We start from the raw sequence: 14371 nt of genomic DNA, 5'->3' as shown, positions 1-14371 counted from the left end.
GGACTTGAACTGTGCTTGCCTCCTGCTGAAGTCTCGGGGCCAAAAGACTTCACCTCCAGCTCCCTCTTGAATTTCAATGCTGGGAATTCTGACTCCAGTCACTTGCGTGCCGCTGGGAGATGGAAGCGCGACGCATTGAGAGAAGCGTGTCACCGCCGCAGCTGAAATCATCGCAGCGCCGGAGAAGCGAGAGTTTGTTGCATTTCCCTGGAAGCGTGTGTTCATCGAAGCTGTCTGCTGTCACATCGCCGGAGAAGCGGGACGCATCGAGAGAGCTGTCATCGCATCACCGGAGAAGCCCATCACAGGGCCTGTCGCGGCTCCAAAGTACAGAGTCGTCGCAAGGCTGCCCGGGCGTCATCGCATCGCCGCATCAAGGGCGCCATCTTCTTGCATCGCAACTGGATCATTGCATCGCATCAAGGCGCCATTTTGCGCACAGCAACAGGTCGAGAATCTACGCATCACCTCCGCACCGGTAAGGCTCACGACGAGTCCCCTACTTTGCGCAAGCATTGAGGAAGGACGCAACCGTTCCCCTGGGTCACGGAACCAACGCATCTCCCCTTCTGCGAGCCTTTTGTTTACTTTGCGTGCTACATCCAGGTACTTTGTTGAGAACTTTGTCGCATTTACCAACCACTTGAACTGAGAGACTTTTATCATCTTTTAAGTAACCTTTAGTACAGTATTTTGGATTTTTGTCGTATGTGATCTTGTGTTTAAGTCTATATAAAGAATGCTTATTTTTATAAAACCTGTGTTGTGTCCATTTGTTGTGTTATCACTGTATTACTGTGTATATTCACAAATGCTTAACACACTGCCTCTGAGATAAGCCTGTCTGCTCGTGCCAAGCTACCAAGGGGGTGAGCAGGGGTTATTAAGGACAGTAATCCCCTTGTCCTGACTTAGAAGTAAGGGTCCCTATTTGGACAAAGGTGATAACCATTGCCAACTAGAAACCCCCAGATCTAACACTCACCCCATTCTAAGGTTTCCCTGTTAATTATTACCTAGCAAACAAGCGACATAGATGCAATTTATACTCACTTATCCTCCGGATTCTGCCACAAATACATGCACAAAAAGCACATTTACGCCGTTTTTGTTTATTTCGAAGCTTTGCATTATTTTACATCACAACATCAACATTAATTAGTTAATTATATTTCTTCATGCAAGCAGATCAGTATTCCCACGTGTATATGTGTGTGCATTCTATTCCTCGTTGGTTAATATTTTCCACACCACACAATTAATAAAGGTTACTGTTATGAGGAAATGATTTCACGAGTGGCATACAAAATTTTGTTTTCCCACCTCGCTCCATCATTATGACATTTAAGAATGTCTCTTTTCATTATGACAAGCACTGGGATGGACAGATAATTATTATGGCTTTTCATTGTCTAGTCAGCTCTGAGTCTCTGTCCCCACACTACTTCCCTGAGAAGCCTTTGACTGCTGGCTCTCACTACATTGAGAGTCAAGTGCGGGTGAGGTATACTTGGCCCAGATCTCAGTCATGAATTGACCCCAGGAAACCAGATGCAAGCAGTAGGTCCTGCTTTTGCTGTGAAGCCACACTCCCTGGGCAGGGCCTGACAGCAGCATTACATTCTGAAAGGGACCGACTGGTCATTTATGGATTGAGGTCTCTGGTATATTATTAGTCCGTGCTTGGTACAACTGTTGTTGAGTAAAGTAACTGATTGATTTTCATAGCGTATTCGATAGATTGTCTGGTAAAGAGAAGCCAACACATATTGTCTGTTGTTCTAATAACCTGGATCTATTTTACCAATTTCAGAAGAGCGGGTAATTGCTATTTTTATCTTTTTTGAAAGGTGACTCCGGGGGACCTTTGGTGATGAAGATGAGGAATCGCTGGATTCAGGTAAACTAATGCACATCAAATCAGGGCGGAGCTGGCCCAGTGACCTCACAGCTGGCGACCCAATAGCTGGTCGGGGGGTTAGGGGGAGGACCATGTACTGTGCTTCACTGTTGATTTCCAAGGCTACCTGCTGGCTCCAGGGTATCAGCAGCAGGACACCTTGGGCCTCATTTATGACTTTTTGCCGCATGGAAGAGCAGCGGGCCTTCCTGCTGCGCTTCCCTACGGCAAAAGAAAAGGGCAGAAATGCGCCGTATCTATAAGATACGGCGCATTCCTGTCCTTTTCCCCTCCGCCGGCGCACAATGGCCTGCCTGCGCCAGCGCAGTCACCCTTGCACAATGGTGCAAGGGTGCCTGCGTTGCGGGAAGATTATTTTTGTACAGGAAGGGAAACCTTTCTGTACAAAAATAATCACAAGAGGCTTTGCCTCTTTCTATGTGTGCTGTAGAATGCAGCACACATAGAAAAAGGAAACACAAGGAGAAATAAAGACATTTCTCGCTGTTGCGCCTCCCTTACGCCTCCCCTGGGGAGGCGTAAGCTTTTGGCACTGCTTCAGAGTTACGATTTCTCGTAAATCTGGGGCAGTGTCAAAAGGCCATGGATGTTGCTGGGAACGCCCCCAGCAACACCCATTGCACGCCCCTTTAACGCAGAACACTGCGTTAAAGGGACTGATATTTATCAGGCAGCAGTACGCCACAAAAACTGGCGTACTGCTGCCTGATAAATACCACGCTGGTTTCTGCGCCACAGAACTTCATGAAAAGTGAAGTTCCGATGGCGCAAGGGGCCTCATAAATGAGGCCCCTTGTCTGAAGCCCTTGCACGGGGAAAGGGTTGTAGCCGGAATAAGAATACAAAACATATTATTTACAGTGTAATCACCTTTCAGTATTAGACAACAATGACAGTGATATGCTCATTCATTTTGCTACTCTATGTTAGTTTTCGTAACAGAATTTTTTTTCATGTGTTCTTCTGAATTGTATTTATTTACCCACAGTTTCACATAAGTTGTGTCATATACGTTGTGACAGCCAACAATTGGCTTGCAGACCTGGTGCTTTTTCAAGGCTGCAATATGAAGATTATTTACATTAGAATACGCACATGGGTAGTTGTATTAAAACGTAGCAGAGAAGACCTTGTTACCATGCTTTTGAAGATAAATGTGCAGCATTGTAGGTGAATGACACACCGGTGTGGCACAGCATGAGTGAGAAAACAAGTGCTAAAAAGGCGAACCTATGGTGCCTAAGTGAAAACAATGTGAATGGTTGTGACAACTTAGCGAGCTGTCAGTTACTAAGTTTTGAGGATGCACAAATATCTATCTATAGATCGATTGTAATCCAGGGACGCTTGATTTGGGATGAGATCCTACAGAATATCAGAAAGGATTTGATGGGGCACATGGGTGTAGGGAAGAAGGAGGTGATTGGTAAGGGACCTGGTAATTTCTTTAGAAGGCTTGAAAGCTTGTGAAATGGTGGCCTGGCATAATTGACAGTCAAGCTAAAGGAGTGTGGAATAGTCAACCATGTTTGTAGAGATCCATGGACGGGTACCATTGGAAAAAGAATGAAAAACTTGTAGAAAAGCAGAGAAGCGTTATGTAGGTGGATATAATTATACTTTGATGGTACTTAAGTGTAGTCTTGATGATGGTGACTAATGTAGCTGGAGGTTACCTACATTCCACCAGACCCGATTCAGGTGGGATACTAGCAATTTTCAAAGCCCAAAATAGCTTAATTTTTGGTGTCTCCTTCGTAAAAGCTCCTGCACTTCAATTTAAATCAATGGGAAAAATCAATTCTCCCGTTTTTTCCCCCCTAAATTCTCCCTCTTGCCAGGTTCAAAATATTGACATGTATGAGGTTGGTCTGGTTAATGAATCAATCAAATAAGATCTATAAAGTGTCACTAATCACCCGTGAGGGCATTCAGGCACTGAGGGATTTGCTGCTTCAGTTGGGTTCAGTTGAACAGCCAGGTCTTCAATGAGTTCCAGAATGCTAGGAGAGAGGTGGAGGTCCAGAGGTGAAGGGGGAGGTCATTTCAAGATTTAGCAGCGAGGTAGGAGAAGGAGCATCCTCCGCTGTTGCTTTGGCGGATGCAGGGTATGAGTGCGGGGGAGGCGGATCGTAGGTGTCTGATGTATGCTGGTCCTTGGTTGTGTAGGGGTTTGTAGGTGTGGATCAGCATCTTAAATTGACATCTCTTCTGTATGGTGAGCCTGTAGAGTTTCTTGAGGTGAGGGGTGACGTGGGTCCATTTGAGAAGATCGAGCATGAGTCTGGCCGCTGAGTTCTGTGTAGTTGGTACAAAAGAGGGTGGTGATGGACGGAGCATCTGAACCAATCAAAATTCTGTATAGTTTTCAGTCTCTTCAGGAGGTGAATGGGGATTCCTGCATAGAGTGTGCTGCCCTATTCCAGGTTGCTGGTGAATAGGGTTTGAGTGACGGTATGTCAGGTGTTGGCGGGAAGCCATTTTAATATTTGCCCTAGCATGCGAAAAGAGTGTTGAAGCAGGCGGATGAGACTGCGTTAACCTGGCTTTTCATGGTGAGTTTTCTATCCTGGATAATGCTAAGATTGCGAGCTTGGTCTGTCGAAATGGGTGAGGATCCTGCTTCAGAGGACCACCAGGAGTTGTTCCATGGTGAAGGGCTGCTGCCAAAAATCAGCACTTCTGTTTTCCCTGTTTTGAGTTTCAGGCAGTTGTTTTTCCTCCAGTTGAAGATGCTGGTCATACACCTGAGGAAGTTGGCCCTCGTGGTGGGGTCTTCTGAGAGCGAGAGGATGACCTGGGTGTAATCTGCGTAGGATATGATGTTTCGTCCATGGGGTCTGACGATGTGGTTGTTATAAAAGGTTTATTGTTTCAAACTGCAGCTGGGTAGTCTGAGAGACTGGAAGAGAAATCTCAGCCACCAGGTATTTAAGAGTCAGCAGTTTAGCAAATATAAATGGTTAAAGCTGAGAAAGTAAAGTAAGCAGTCAGAATATAAGAAATATATGAAATTGTGAGTCAGGGCCTCTCTCATGGAATGCTCACATACACCAGCTATTTAGAAGAATTAGGTAGTTCTGTGGGATATCAAAACTTTGTGGCCCGCACCCTTATCTTATAACACCTTAACCACTGATGCTGAACATCTAATACGGTTCATCCGCAAGCTAAAACAATCTTTACTTGATTACAGCAGTGATCAGGTCAAAATGCTCTTGTTGATATCAACCAACCTTCACTGAGAAACAGACAAAGACACCCACACAGCCCTCCTCAAACCCTTCTCAGCAGACTAGGACATTACACATTCCCTTTCCAGAATAGGAGCTCTATTCTGGACCCGGTATTTATTAAAAAATACAGAACTACATACAAATCTCTTACCTTCTCAAAAACTATTGGTCAACCGCATTACATACCAAATCCTGACCTTAAGGCACTCTTGCCATGCTAAAGTATAGATGAAAATGCTAATGTCTAGAGTAAACAAACTCATTGAGTTTAGGGATTGGCAATGCTAACAGATATGGCTGTGATGTTCTGACACCAGAATGCGCACAGACCATTGTGCTATTTCATTGTGTAACTTGTCTCTTTCTGAGCCTCCAGTGTCTGTGCCCTGATTTTTATTCACCAAGCTTATGGTGATGCTGTTTTAATTCCCTTCATTTGTGGAGTTGGTGCAATGCATCGCTATTATGAGGTTGCCGGACCCTAATGGGTATTTGCAGTTTGGTATGCTGTGATAGTGAATGAATGAATGAATGAATGTTGGATTTATAGAGCGCGTGGTTACCCTTGAGCGTCCCAGCGCTGTACCACTGGGGAACCCGTTCTGGCTTTCCCTGTGAGATGGTCCCTTTACTGGGCATCCCCAAGGTGCAGCCAGGCATCCCCGGCGGTGATGGGGCCGGAGTGGAGACTAAGCAAGCTATTACCCAGAGTTGCAGCGTGGGACCCCATGGTTAGAGTGGCACCGAGGCGAGATTTATCTGGCCCGCTGACATTGGTCCTGCATCTGGCCGCGTCGGGAATTGAACCCAGGTCCCGGGCCGACCTCTGCCTCTGGGTCTGCCGCCTCTAACCATTGAATAACAAAAAAAGGGTCTTGACTCAAAACTCAGCAAGGCTGAGTCAACAATAAACTGAGAAAACAATACACCTGCCTGTGCTGAGAAACTGTTTCTTAGAACGCAACCGATGATAAAGCATACATGAAAAAATAGCATGAACACTTGCTTTTAGAATTGCAACTTTTAATTCAATTTTTTCTCTGAAGACTGTTATTATTTTTAGTCTTTTGTCTTTTTAGTGCATGAGAATACAAACAACATGAATAAAATTATACATTTATATACAAACAAAAAACACACATTGGTATGTACATAGTTCCAACAAACTCACACTCAACACATTCTTGGCCATCCAATCATACAAAAACCACATTCATACTGGTCCCAGTGTCATGAAAACAATTGTGTAAAATAAATGACAATCCTGTTTGTTAATTTTTACACATAACTCAGATTTTTCAAAGATTTTTTGAAAAAAAGCAATATTTCAATACAATTAGTGCATTAGATATAGGACAAATGACAGGGGACCGGGTCAGGTCGACGCGTTTCGAACCCTACAAATCTGGGGGTTCTCTTCAGGACCACAGTCTGACTAGAAAGAAAAGAGGAAAAAATCATCACTAACCAAAACCTTCGAGATCACCATCTCAACCAATGTACAGTTTCCCTCAGCCTACCTCGACAAGTGGGACGAGTATCCACAGAAAACGAGAAGAAACAGGTGTATTCCCAGTGAAGAGGGAGCGAGAGGTGCTGCAAGAAAGATAGGATATTCTCAATCTCACTGCGCGTTTCCAACATAACTGTGCCTGGGCTGGTGGGTACAATGGGTCTGTGCGCTTACCTTTGAGTAGCGCGCGTTTGCTCAAAACAATGCTTCCCAGTCGGGACGTGCACGGTCCGAGGGCTCGGATCCGGCGTCACTGAAGCTGGGGAAAGAAAGGGTAACGCGGGTTACCGTCATACAAAAGCGATCGCGTGGTCTTTTACTGGGTGTAGGCGCTCGCTGGCGCTTTGGTGAGAAGCTTACCGTGATTGATGCTTTGTGTCAGAAGTCCACAGTCCTCGCTCCTCACCCTGCAGTCAAAGGCGGGTTACCGGAGTCTCCCAGCAGTGTAGCTAATGGGTGTGGCTTGGCCCCAAGGGAAGTTGGGAAATGTAGTGCTGTGGTCCTAACAGGAGTGACAAAGTCAAAGGAAGCGACAAGGGCTTCTGGGAGATGAAGTCCATTCATGAAAAATCAAGGATGGGTTTTATAAATTTCGGAAATTTCATTTAGTCCACTGACCGCTGTATCATATTTCATTATTAGCAGTGCTTCCCTTTGGTTCAGTCTTGCTTCCACATCACCGCCTCTTGGGTCGTTTTCAATTTTGGACAGGACTGTCCACTTGAAGTTATTCTTGTCATGTTTTTTCTTCAACCAATGATGAACTAAGGGCGCATTGTCCACTTCTCTGCGTAACCTGGATTTATGCTGAGTGATGCGTTGTCTGACCTCTTGGGTAGTTTTCCCAATGTATAACTTGGGGCAGGGACATACAATGGCATAAACTACATTCCTTGTTTTACAGTTTGTAAACACTTCATGTTTCCAGTGAATGTTGTTAAACGAGAACAATGTCTCTTCTATAGTGTCAGGGCAACAGACGCAGGTTCCACATTTATGGTGTCCTTTGATCTGTGGAAAGCCACCGACCCTAAGAAGTCTATTTGGCGGTCAGTGGACTAAATGAAATTTCCGAAATTTATAAAACCCATCCTTGATTTTTCATGAATGGACTTCATCTCCCAGAAGCCCTTGTCGCTTCCTTTGACTTTGTCACTCCTGTTAGGACCACAGCACTTACATTTCCCAACATCCCTTGGGGCCAAGCCACACCCATTAGCTACACTGCTGGGAGACTCCGGTAACCCGCCTTTGACTGCAGGGTGAGGAGCGAGGACTGTGGACTTCTGACACAAAGCATCAATCACGGTAAGCTTCTCACCAAAGCGCCAGCGAGCGCCTACACCCAGTAAAAGACCACGCGATCGCTTTTGTATGACGGTAACCCGCGTTACCCTTTCTTTCCCCAGCTTCAGTGACGCCGGATCCGAGCCCTCGGACCGTGCACGTCCCGACTGGGAAGCATTGTTTTGAGCAAACGCGCGCTACTCAAAGGTAAGCGCACAGACCCATTGTACCCACCAGCCCAGGCACAGTTATGTTGGAAACGCGCAGTGAGATTGAGAATATCCTATCTTTCTTGCAGCACCTCTCGCTCCCTCTTCACTGGGAATACACCTGTTTCTTCTCGTTTTCTGTGGATACTCGTCCCACTTGTCGAGGTAGGCTGAGGGAAACTGTACATTGGTTGAGATGGTGATCTCGAAGGTTTTGGTTAGTGATGATTTTTTCCTCTTTTCTTTCTAGTCAGACTGTGGTCCTGAAGAGAACCCCCAGATTTGTAGGGTTCGAAACGCGTCGACCTGACCCGGTCCCCTGTCATTTGTCCTATATCTAATGCACTAATTGTATTGAAATATTGCTTTTTTTCAAAAAATCTTTGAAAAATCTGAGTTATGTGTAAAAATTAACAAACAGGATTGTCATTTATTTTACACAATTGTTTTCATGACACTGGGACCAGTATGAATGTGGTTTTTGTATGATTGGATGGCCAAGAATGTGTTGAGTGTGAGTTTGTTGGAACTATGTACATACCAATGTGTGTTTTTTGTTTGTATATAAATGTATAATTTTATTCATGTTGTTTGTATTCTCATGCACTAAAAAGACAAAAGACTAAAAATAATAACAGTCTTCAGAGAAAAAATTGAATTAAAAGTTGCAATTCTAAAAGCAAGTGTTCATGCTATTTTTTCATGTATGCTTTATCATCGGTTGCGTTCTAAGAAACAGTTTCTCAGCACAGGCAGGTGTATTGTTTTCTCAGCCTCTAACCATTGAGCCACACTTCTCCACCATCAGGTGTGGTTTTCTGGTGTAAGGATTGGCAGTTTTTTATTAGTTTCGTTTGAATGCTCCTGTCTGTAAAACTAGACTGCGGGTAGCTTCCCAAATTATTACCAGGTTTCTAATTTGGTGGATTTTCAGGGGACTGACTGGAGACTGTGGCATTTGTTGGAGGAATTCTTGAAGGCATAGGACGAGAATTACATTTTTTAAATAATCATCCACTTTGAGGCTATTGCAGGCTATTGAAGGCTATCCAGGTTTTGATGGCCTTAAAGCATTGGATAGGCCAAAGATTGGTCTAACTCCCCTAATACCATAAGGTAATATTGAGTGTGATCAGCCTGAGAGTAGAACTGGAGGGGATAGCCACAGAATGTGCCCACGAGTGGTTTGATGTAATTCAAGTAGGAAAGGGAGAACAACGTGGTACTTCTCTTTTGACGGTTATTTTATGAGGACTTCAAGTTTTACTGCGCTCGAAGAGGAAAAATGGCAACCATTTAGCACTCACTCAGAGACAGGAGCCACTGATTGTGTTCTTTATAGAAGGATTGTGTCTACAGTATTGAATTTAGCAACAAGTTAAGGAAGATGAGTAAAGGGAGGCCTTTCGGGTCTGCTATTTCCAGGAAGTCATTCTAGATTGTGAAGAGTGCTGATTTTGTTCCATGTGTAAGTTGAAAACCTCACTGGTGGAAGTCTAGGAGACAGTTGTTTTCTGTGTGGGATTGTAGTTGATCTGCTACTACCTTGTCCAATACTTTGAAAATCTACGGAAGGACGACAATAGAACAAGAAATGTTAAGGTCATCTAAGACTGGGGTTGCTTTTTTTGAGGAGGGTCGTCACAAATATCTGCCTTAGTGGGCTTGGCTCTTTCCCATATTTTGAAGAACAGTTCTTGAATGTGGCCAGCTGCAGTTGGGCATGGGTAAGCTGGACCGTTAAGGTTGCGTAAGAGGGTGTGAATGTGAAGCACTTGTCCTGTTGCTGTCCGGGGGCAGAAGTGGAGGTAACAAGTATGTGATGGTTATTTGGAGCTTTGATTCTTTTGACACTGTGAAAAAGGATCCTAGATTACTGCATACGTGCTGGACGTTTGGTACGTAAGTCAAGGTGCTTTGGGGGAGAATATTTATGAACAACTTTAATTTCATTACAAGACTAGAGGCTACCATTATGCAATAACCTTTTATTGCTGCACCAACATTTAGCCTTATAAAGAACATCAAATACATCCAAAAGCATTAGAATGTTCAGACAATATATATATCCAAGGCACACAGTTATCATCTTCTTGTATTAGCTGCTCCTATACAGATAAGTTCTTGCATACTTATATTTAATCTATGCTTATCTTAACTGTTTAGTAATTATGTTACTGTATAGTTTTTGGTGCCTTGTTATAATGGGCATGGGATTACCTTTTCCAATCTATTGATTGGCCCGGTACATATTTAGGTTTATAGTATGTGTTGGAAGTGAATGTACCTGTTGCTTACCACCACCACCAAATGCTGGAGGCGTGCTTCCCTGACCCCTCGCTTCAACATTAGGCTAAGTAAGGATACCGTCTGAGATAGCCCTGCTCAGCCACTTAGTAGCTTGGCACGAGCAGCCAGGCTTATCTCCAAGGCACGAGTGTTCAGTATGTGCAACCACGCTCAAAGTAACCCCATGATGTCATCACAAATAGACTCCACACGAATATTGATAAAATGAGTATAATCTTTATATAAGCAATTATATGATACAACCACACGGTACAAAATCAACATATAAGGATGGATAGTATTCTTTCCGGTGGATTGGTAGGTTCTATTCCGAACCACTGATTCTAACCAACAGTTAAGCTCACTTCTAACCGTTTCCCAAAAGGTTAGGCAAGTCCTATTGCTAGAATCACACACGTTGCATAAAGAAACAATACTGCAATGCGTAAGGACATTCTCATAAACTGTGCTACAGAGAAACAATGCCAAACGAAGTGCCACAGTCATGTACTTTGCAATTGAAGGAATAATGCAATGCGTATCACCACCAGCAGGTCAGGCGTCATACGACAGTTTGATAGTTTGTTAGCAGCAATAATGCAAGGTGTAATACAACAGTTTTAAGTACTCTGTTACCAGTGCCCCCTTTATGGACCAAATGATGACACAAAAAGTACTGCTTCCCACTGGGGCCCCAGTTCTACCCCGTCTTGGGTCAGCACGGGCCTGGTTCCGAACTGAAGCAATGGTTCGTGCATCTGACTGAAGTGGGAGGCCGAGAGAGTGTCCCTCCGGGCCCGCACCCCACCCCAGATGTTGAAACACGTTACTTGGGGGGTGGGGCGCAATCCCACTCTCCACCTCGACGTCAGCAATTTGGGCCTTGATGCAGAGCTCAGTCAATGTCTGCGGCCAATTCGGGCCGGCGGCACAGCTCTTCCATGGCTGCCAGTCCGGGCCACTGCTGATCGACTCCGAGGGCCCCAGTGACTTGCCCCTCACTCCGGCGGTCTCGGTCCACACCAAGACCCACCATCAGCACTGTGGAGACTTTACTTCAATTCGGTGCACACCCTAACCAGGCACTCCTCGCCAGCACCTCAGGTTGCACTTCGACACTCAAACCGCACATCTGAGACTCGCCTCTTCACTGGTGCTCACGACGATCTGGCGCTCTTCACCAATGCTCCGCTTGCACCTCAACACGCACCCAGCGCGTTCAAGCCTCTCCTCTTCTTCTGGTGCACACAATGTCCAGTTGCTCTTCCCTAATACTCTGTCTGCACCACGACACACACTCTTGCGCGTCCGAGCTGACTGAAGCAGAGGCCGAGAGAGTGTCCCTCAGGGCCCGCGCCCCACCTCAGGTATTGATCCACATCACCTGGGGGGACGCGATCCCACTCTCCTCCCCGACTTCAGCGACTTGGGCCTTGACCCAGAACTCTGTCACGGGCTGTGGCAGACTCAGGCCGGCGACTCAGCTCTTCCGTGGCTGCCTGTCGGGGCCACTGCTGATCGACTCCGAGGGCCCCAGTGACTTGGCCCTCACTCCGGCGGTCTCAGTCCTCACCAAGACCAGCCCTCTGCACTGTGGAGACTTTACTTTAGTTAGGGTGCACACCCTAACTAGGCACTCTTCACCAGCACCTCAGGTTGCACTTCGACACGCACATCGCATGTCTGAGACTCGCCTCATCTCTGGTGCTCACGACGATCTGGCGCTCCTCACCAATGCTCCGCTTGCACCTCAACACGCACCCTGCTTGTTCGAGCCTCTCCTCTTCACCCGGTGCACACAATGTCCAGTTGCTTTTCCCTAATGCCCTGTCTGCACCACGACACACACTCTTGCGCGTCCGAGTCTCACCTCTTCTCCCGGTGCACACGATGTCCAGGCGCTCTTCCCTAATGCCCTGTCTGCACCACGACACGCACACTTTTTTTTTTTTTTTTGTAAGACGTTTATTAAGTACTGTCAGGTGTACACAGCGTCACGCCTACAACCCGGAGGCCGGCCGCTATCCACATATAATCAGGTAGTCACAAGGCATCATTTATAGCTATATACATTCAAACTTGCAGTTACACTGCTAACATCATGACAGTACGCTTATTCAGTAATCAAATCCATGCGTCTCACTTTTTTCATTTTATTTTTTGTGTGTTAACTTGCAACTCGTGCGGTATCTTAACTCGTCAATGGGGTGTCCGTCCACTCGGCAGAGCCTAGTCCATATCAAGCGTGGCGCGACCTACACACCACACAGCTGGGTTGCTTGGTTGCTTTGGAACAATCTACAATGTCCTGAAGTGGAGCCAGACTGGCCCAACATTTGCCTAGCCCCCATTAACCTCCCCTGAACAAACAGAGTCTTACGTTAGTGGCCGCTGAGGCCCATACAGGGACACTAGGGGGACATCAATACCAGCAAGTGAGGTCACAGTTATCACACCCCTCTCCTCAACCCGTGAGCACAATGCCTTGTAGTAGTACTACTGTAATGGGTAGTGCCCCTCGTTAATTACATGGCTCTTCCCCAGGTACTTCTAGCAGATAACATTGCAGTGGGGCCCATACATCAGTAGGCCTGGAGGCGACAGGCAACAGCTCTGAATAGGTATGCAACTGTTCCTGACAATATACCAGATCACTCATCCAATCCTTAAATTTGGGGGCTCTCCCTCTTCCCCATCTGCACGCCACTCTTCGCTTAGCCAACAACATAGCTAGTGCTACATATTTGCGATGGGCCGCCTGAAGCGGTTCCACATACCCCAGCAGTGCCATCACCGGGGATAGCTCCACCTGTGCGTGTATCATTTTGGAGATGGCCGTAAACACCTGTACCCAATAGTGTTGGACCTGGTCACATTCCCATGCAAGGTGCAAGAAATCAGCCTCCGGGGCCCCACATCTATCACAATTTGCAGTATCTCTCAAGTGAAATCTGTGTAGTCGTGCAGGTGTGTGGTAAAGTCTGTGTAGAAATTTGTAATGAATGATTCTATATCGACTACTGGATGATATGCGTTCTGTCTGCTGCAAGCAGAAAGTCCATTGTCTATCCGTTAGGGCCGTGGCCAATTCCTGATCCCACTTTTCCCTGGCAGGTACTTCTGTATACTCCACCTGGGCACGGACCGACTTGTAGAGTGTGGACACTAGTTTGCTGGGGTTGTCGTTCAGGAGAATATGTTGTAGCGGGACAAGGACAGGTGGTTCGTGTGGAAAGTCGGGTGTCACAACTTGCAAACCACCTCGGAGTCTGATATAATAAAAAACCTCCAGTGGTGTGGGCTGGATTCCACTGTAGAGCTGTTCCCTTGAGCGGAATACGCCATTCTGGTACAGATCTCCCCATGTACTCACATTTATTTTTTTGAGTAGTTTCTGAAAGCCTGGCTCCTGTAACAGTGGCATCCTCGGGTGATACACCAACGGCAACAGTGGGGCATATAGCATCTCCAGGTCTAATTTCGAGCAGATATATCGCCATGCCGTCACCGTGCTTAACACAGTATTGGGGGTTTTATCTCTGCCCTCCACAGCGGAGTAGAGTGCACCTTCAATAGGCGTAGGATGCGCCAGCCAGTGTTCAGCAGCTAATTGGGGCATATATCTGGGCTGCCTAATCCAAAAATAAGCAAAATGGGCCTGGGCTGTACGGTAATAAAGTTCAAAATCTGGGATTCCGAACCCCCCCTGTGAGTAGGGCCGAATAAGGACTTCCCATTTGAGCCGTGGCGACTTTCCGCCCCACACTAGACATAGCAGTTCAGTGCGCAACAGTCGAAAAAAAAAGGTCCCTGGGTGGAACGGAATGTTCATAAAGAGGTATAGCAATTGAGGGAGTATCACCATCTTAATCAGCGACGCCCTGCCAGCCATGGATAGCGGAAGGGTAATCCATCT

General features: G+C 46.1%; 1 protein-coding gene across 9 annotated transcripts in view; it reads left to right on the top strand.

Moving 5' to 3' along the window:
- LOC147729834 (complement factor B-like) overlaps positions 1–14371 on the top strand; it is an 877333-nt gene that overhangs the window by 843202 nt on the left and 19760 nt on the right. For all 9 annotated transcript variants that reach the window (XM_086954737.1, XM_086954730.1, XM_086954734.1 and 6 more), the window contains one exon: positions 1851–1900. In XM_086954737.1, coding sequence (XP_086810863.1) covers positions 1851–1900 — 50 coding nt within the window. The remainder of the gene's footprint in view (positions 1–1850; positions 1901–14371) is intronic.

The sequence above is a fragment of the Lissotriton vulgaris genome, chromosome 2_1, assembly GCF_964263255.1.
Source record: "Lissotriton vulgaris chromosome 2_1, aLisVul1.2, whole genome shotgun sequence".
Classification (NCBI taxonomy): Eukaryota; Metazoa; Chordata; class Amphibia; order Caudata; family Salamandridae; genus Lissotriton; species Lissotriton vulgaris.
This window is presented reverse-complemented; position numbering and strand designations above follow the sequence as displayed.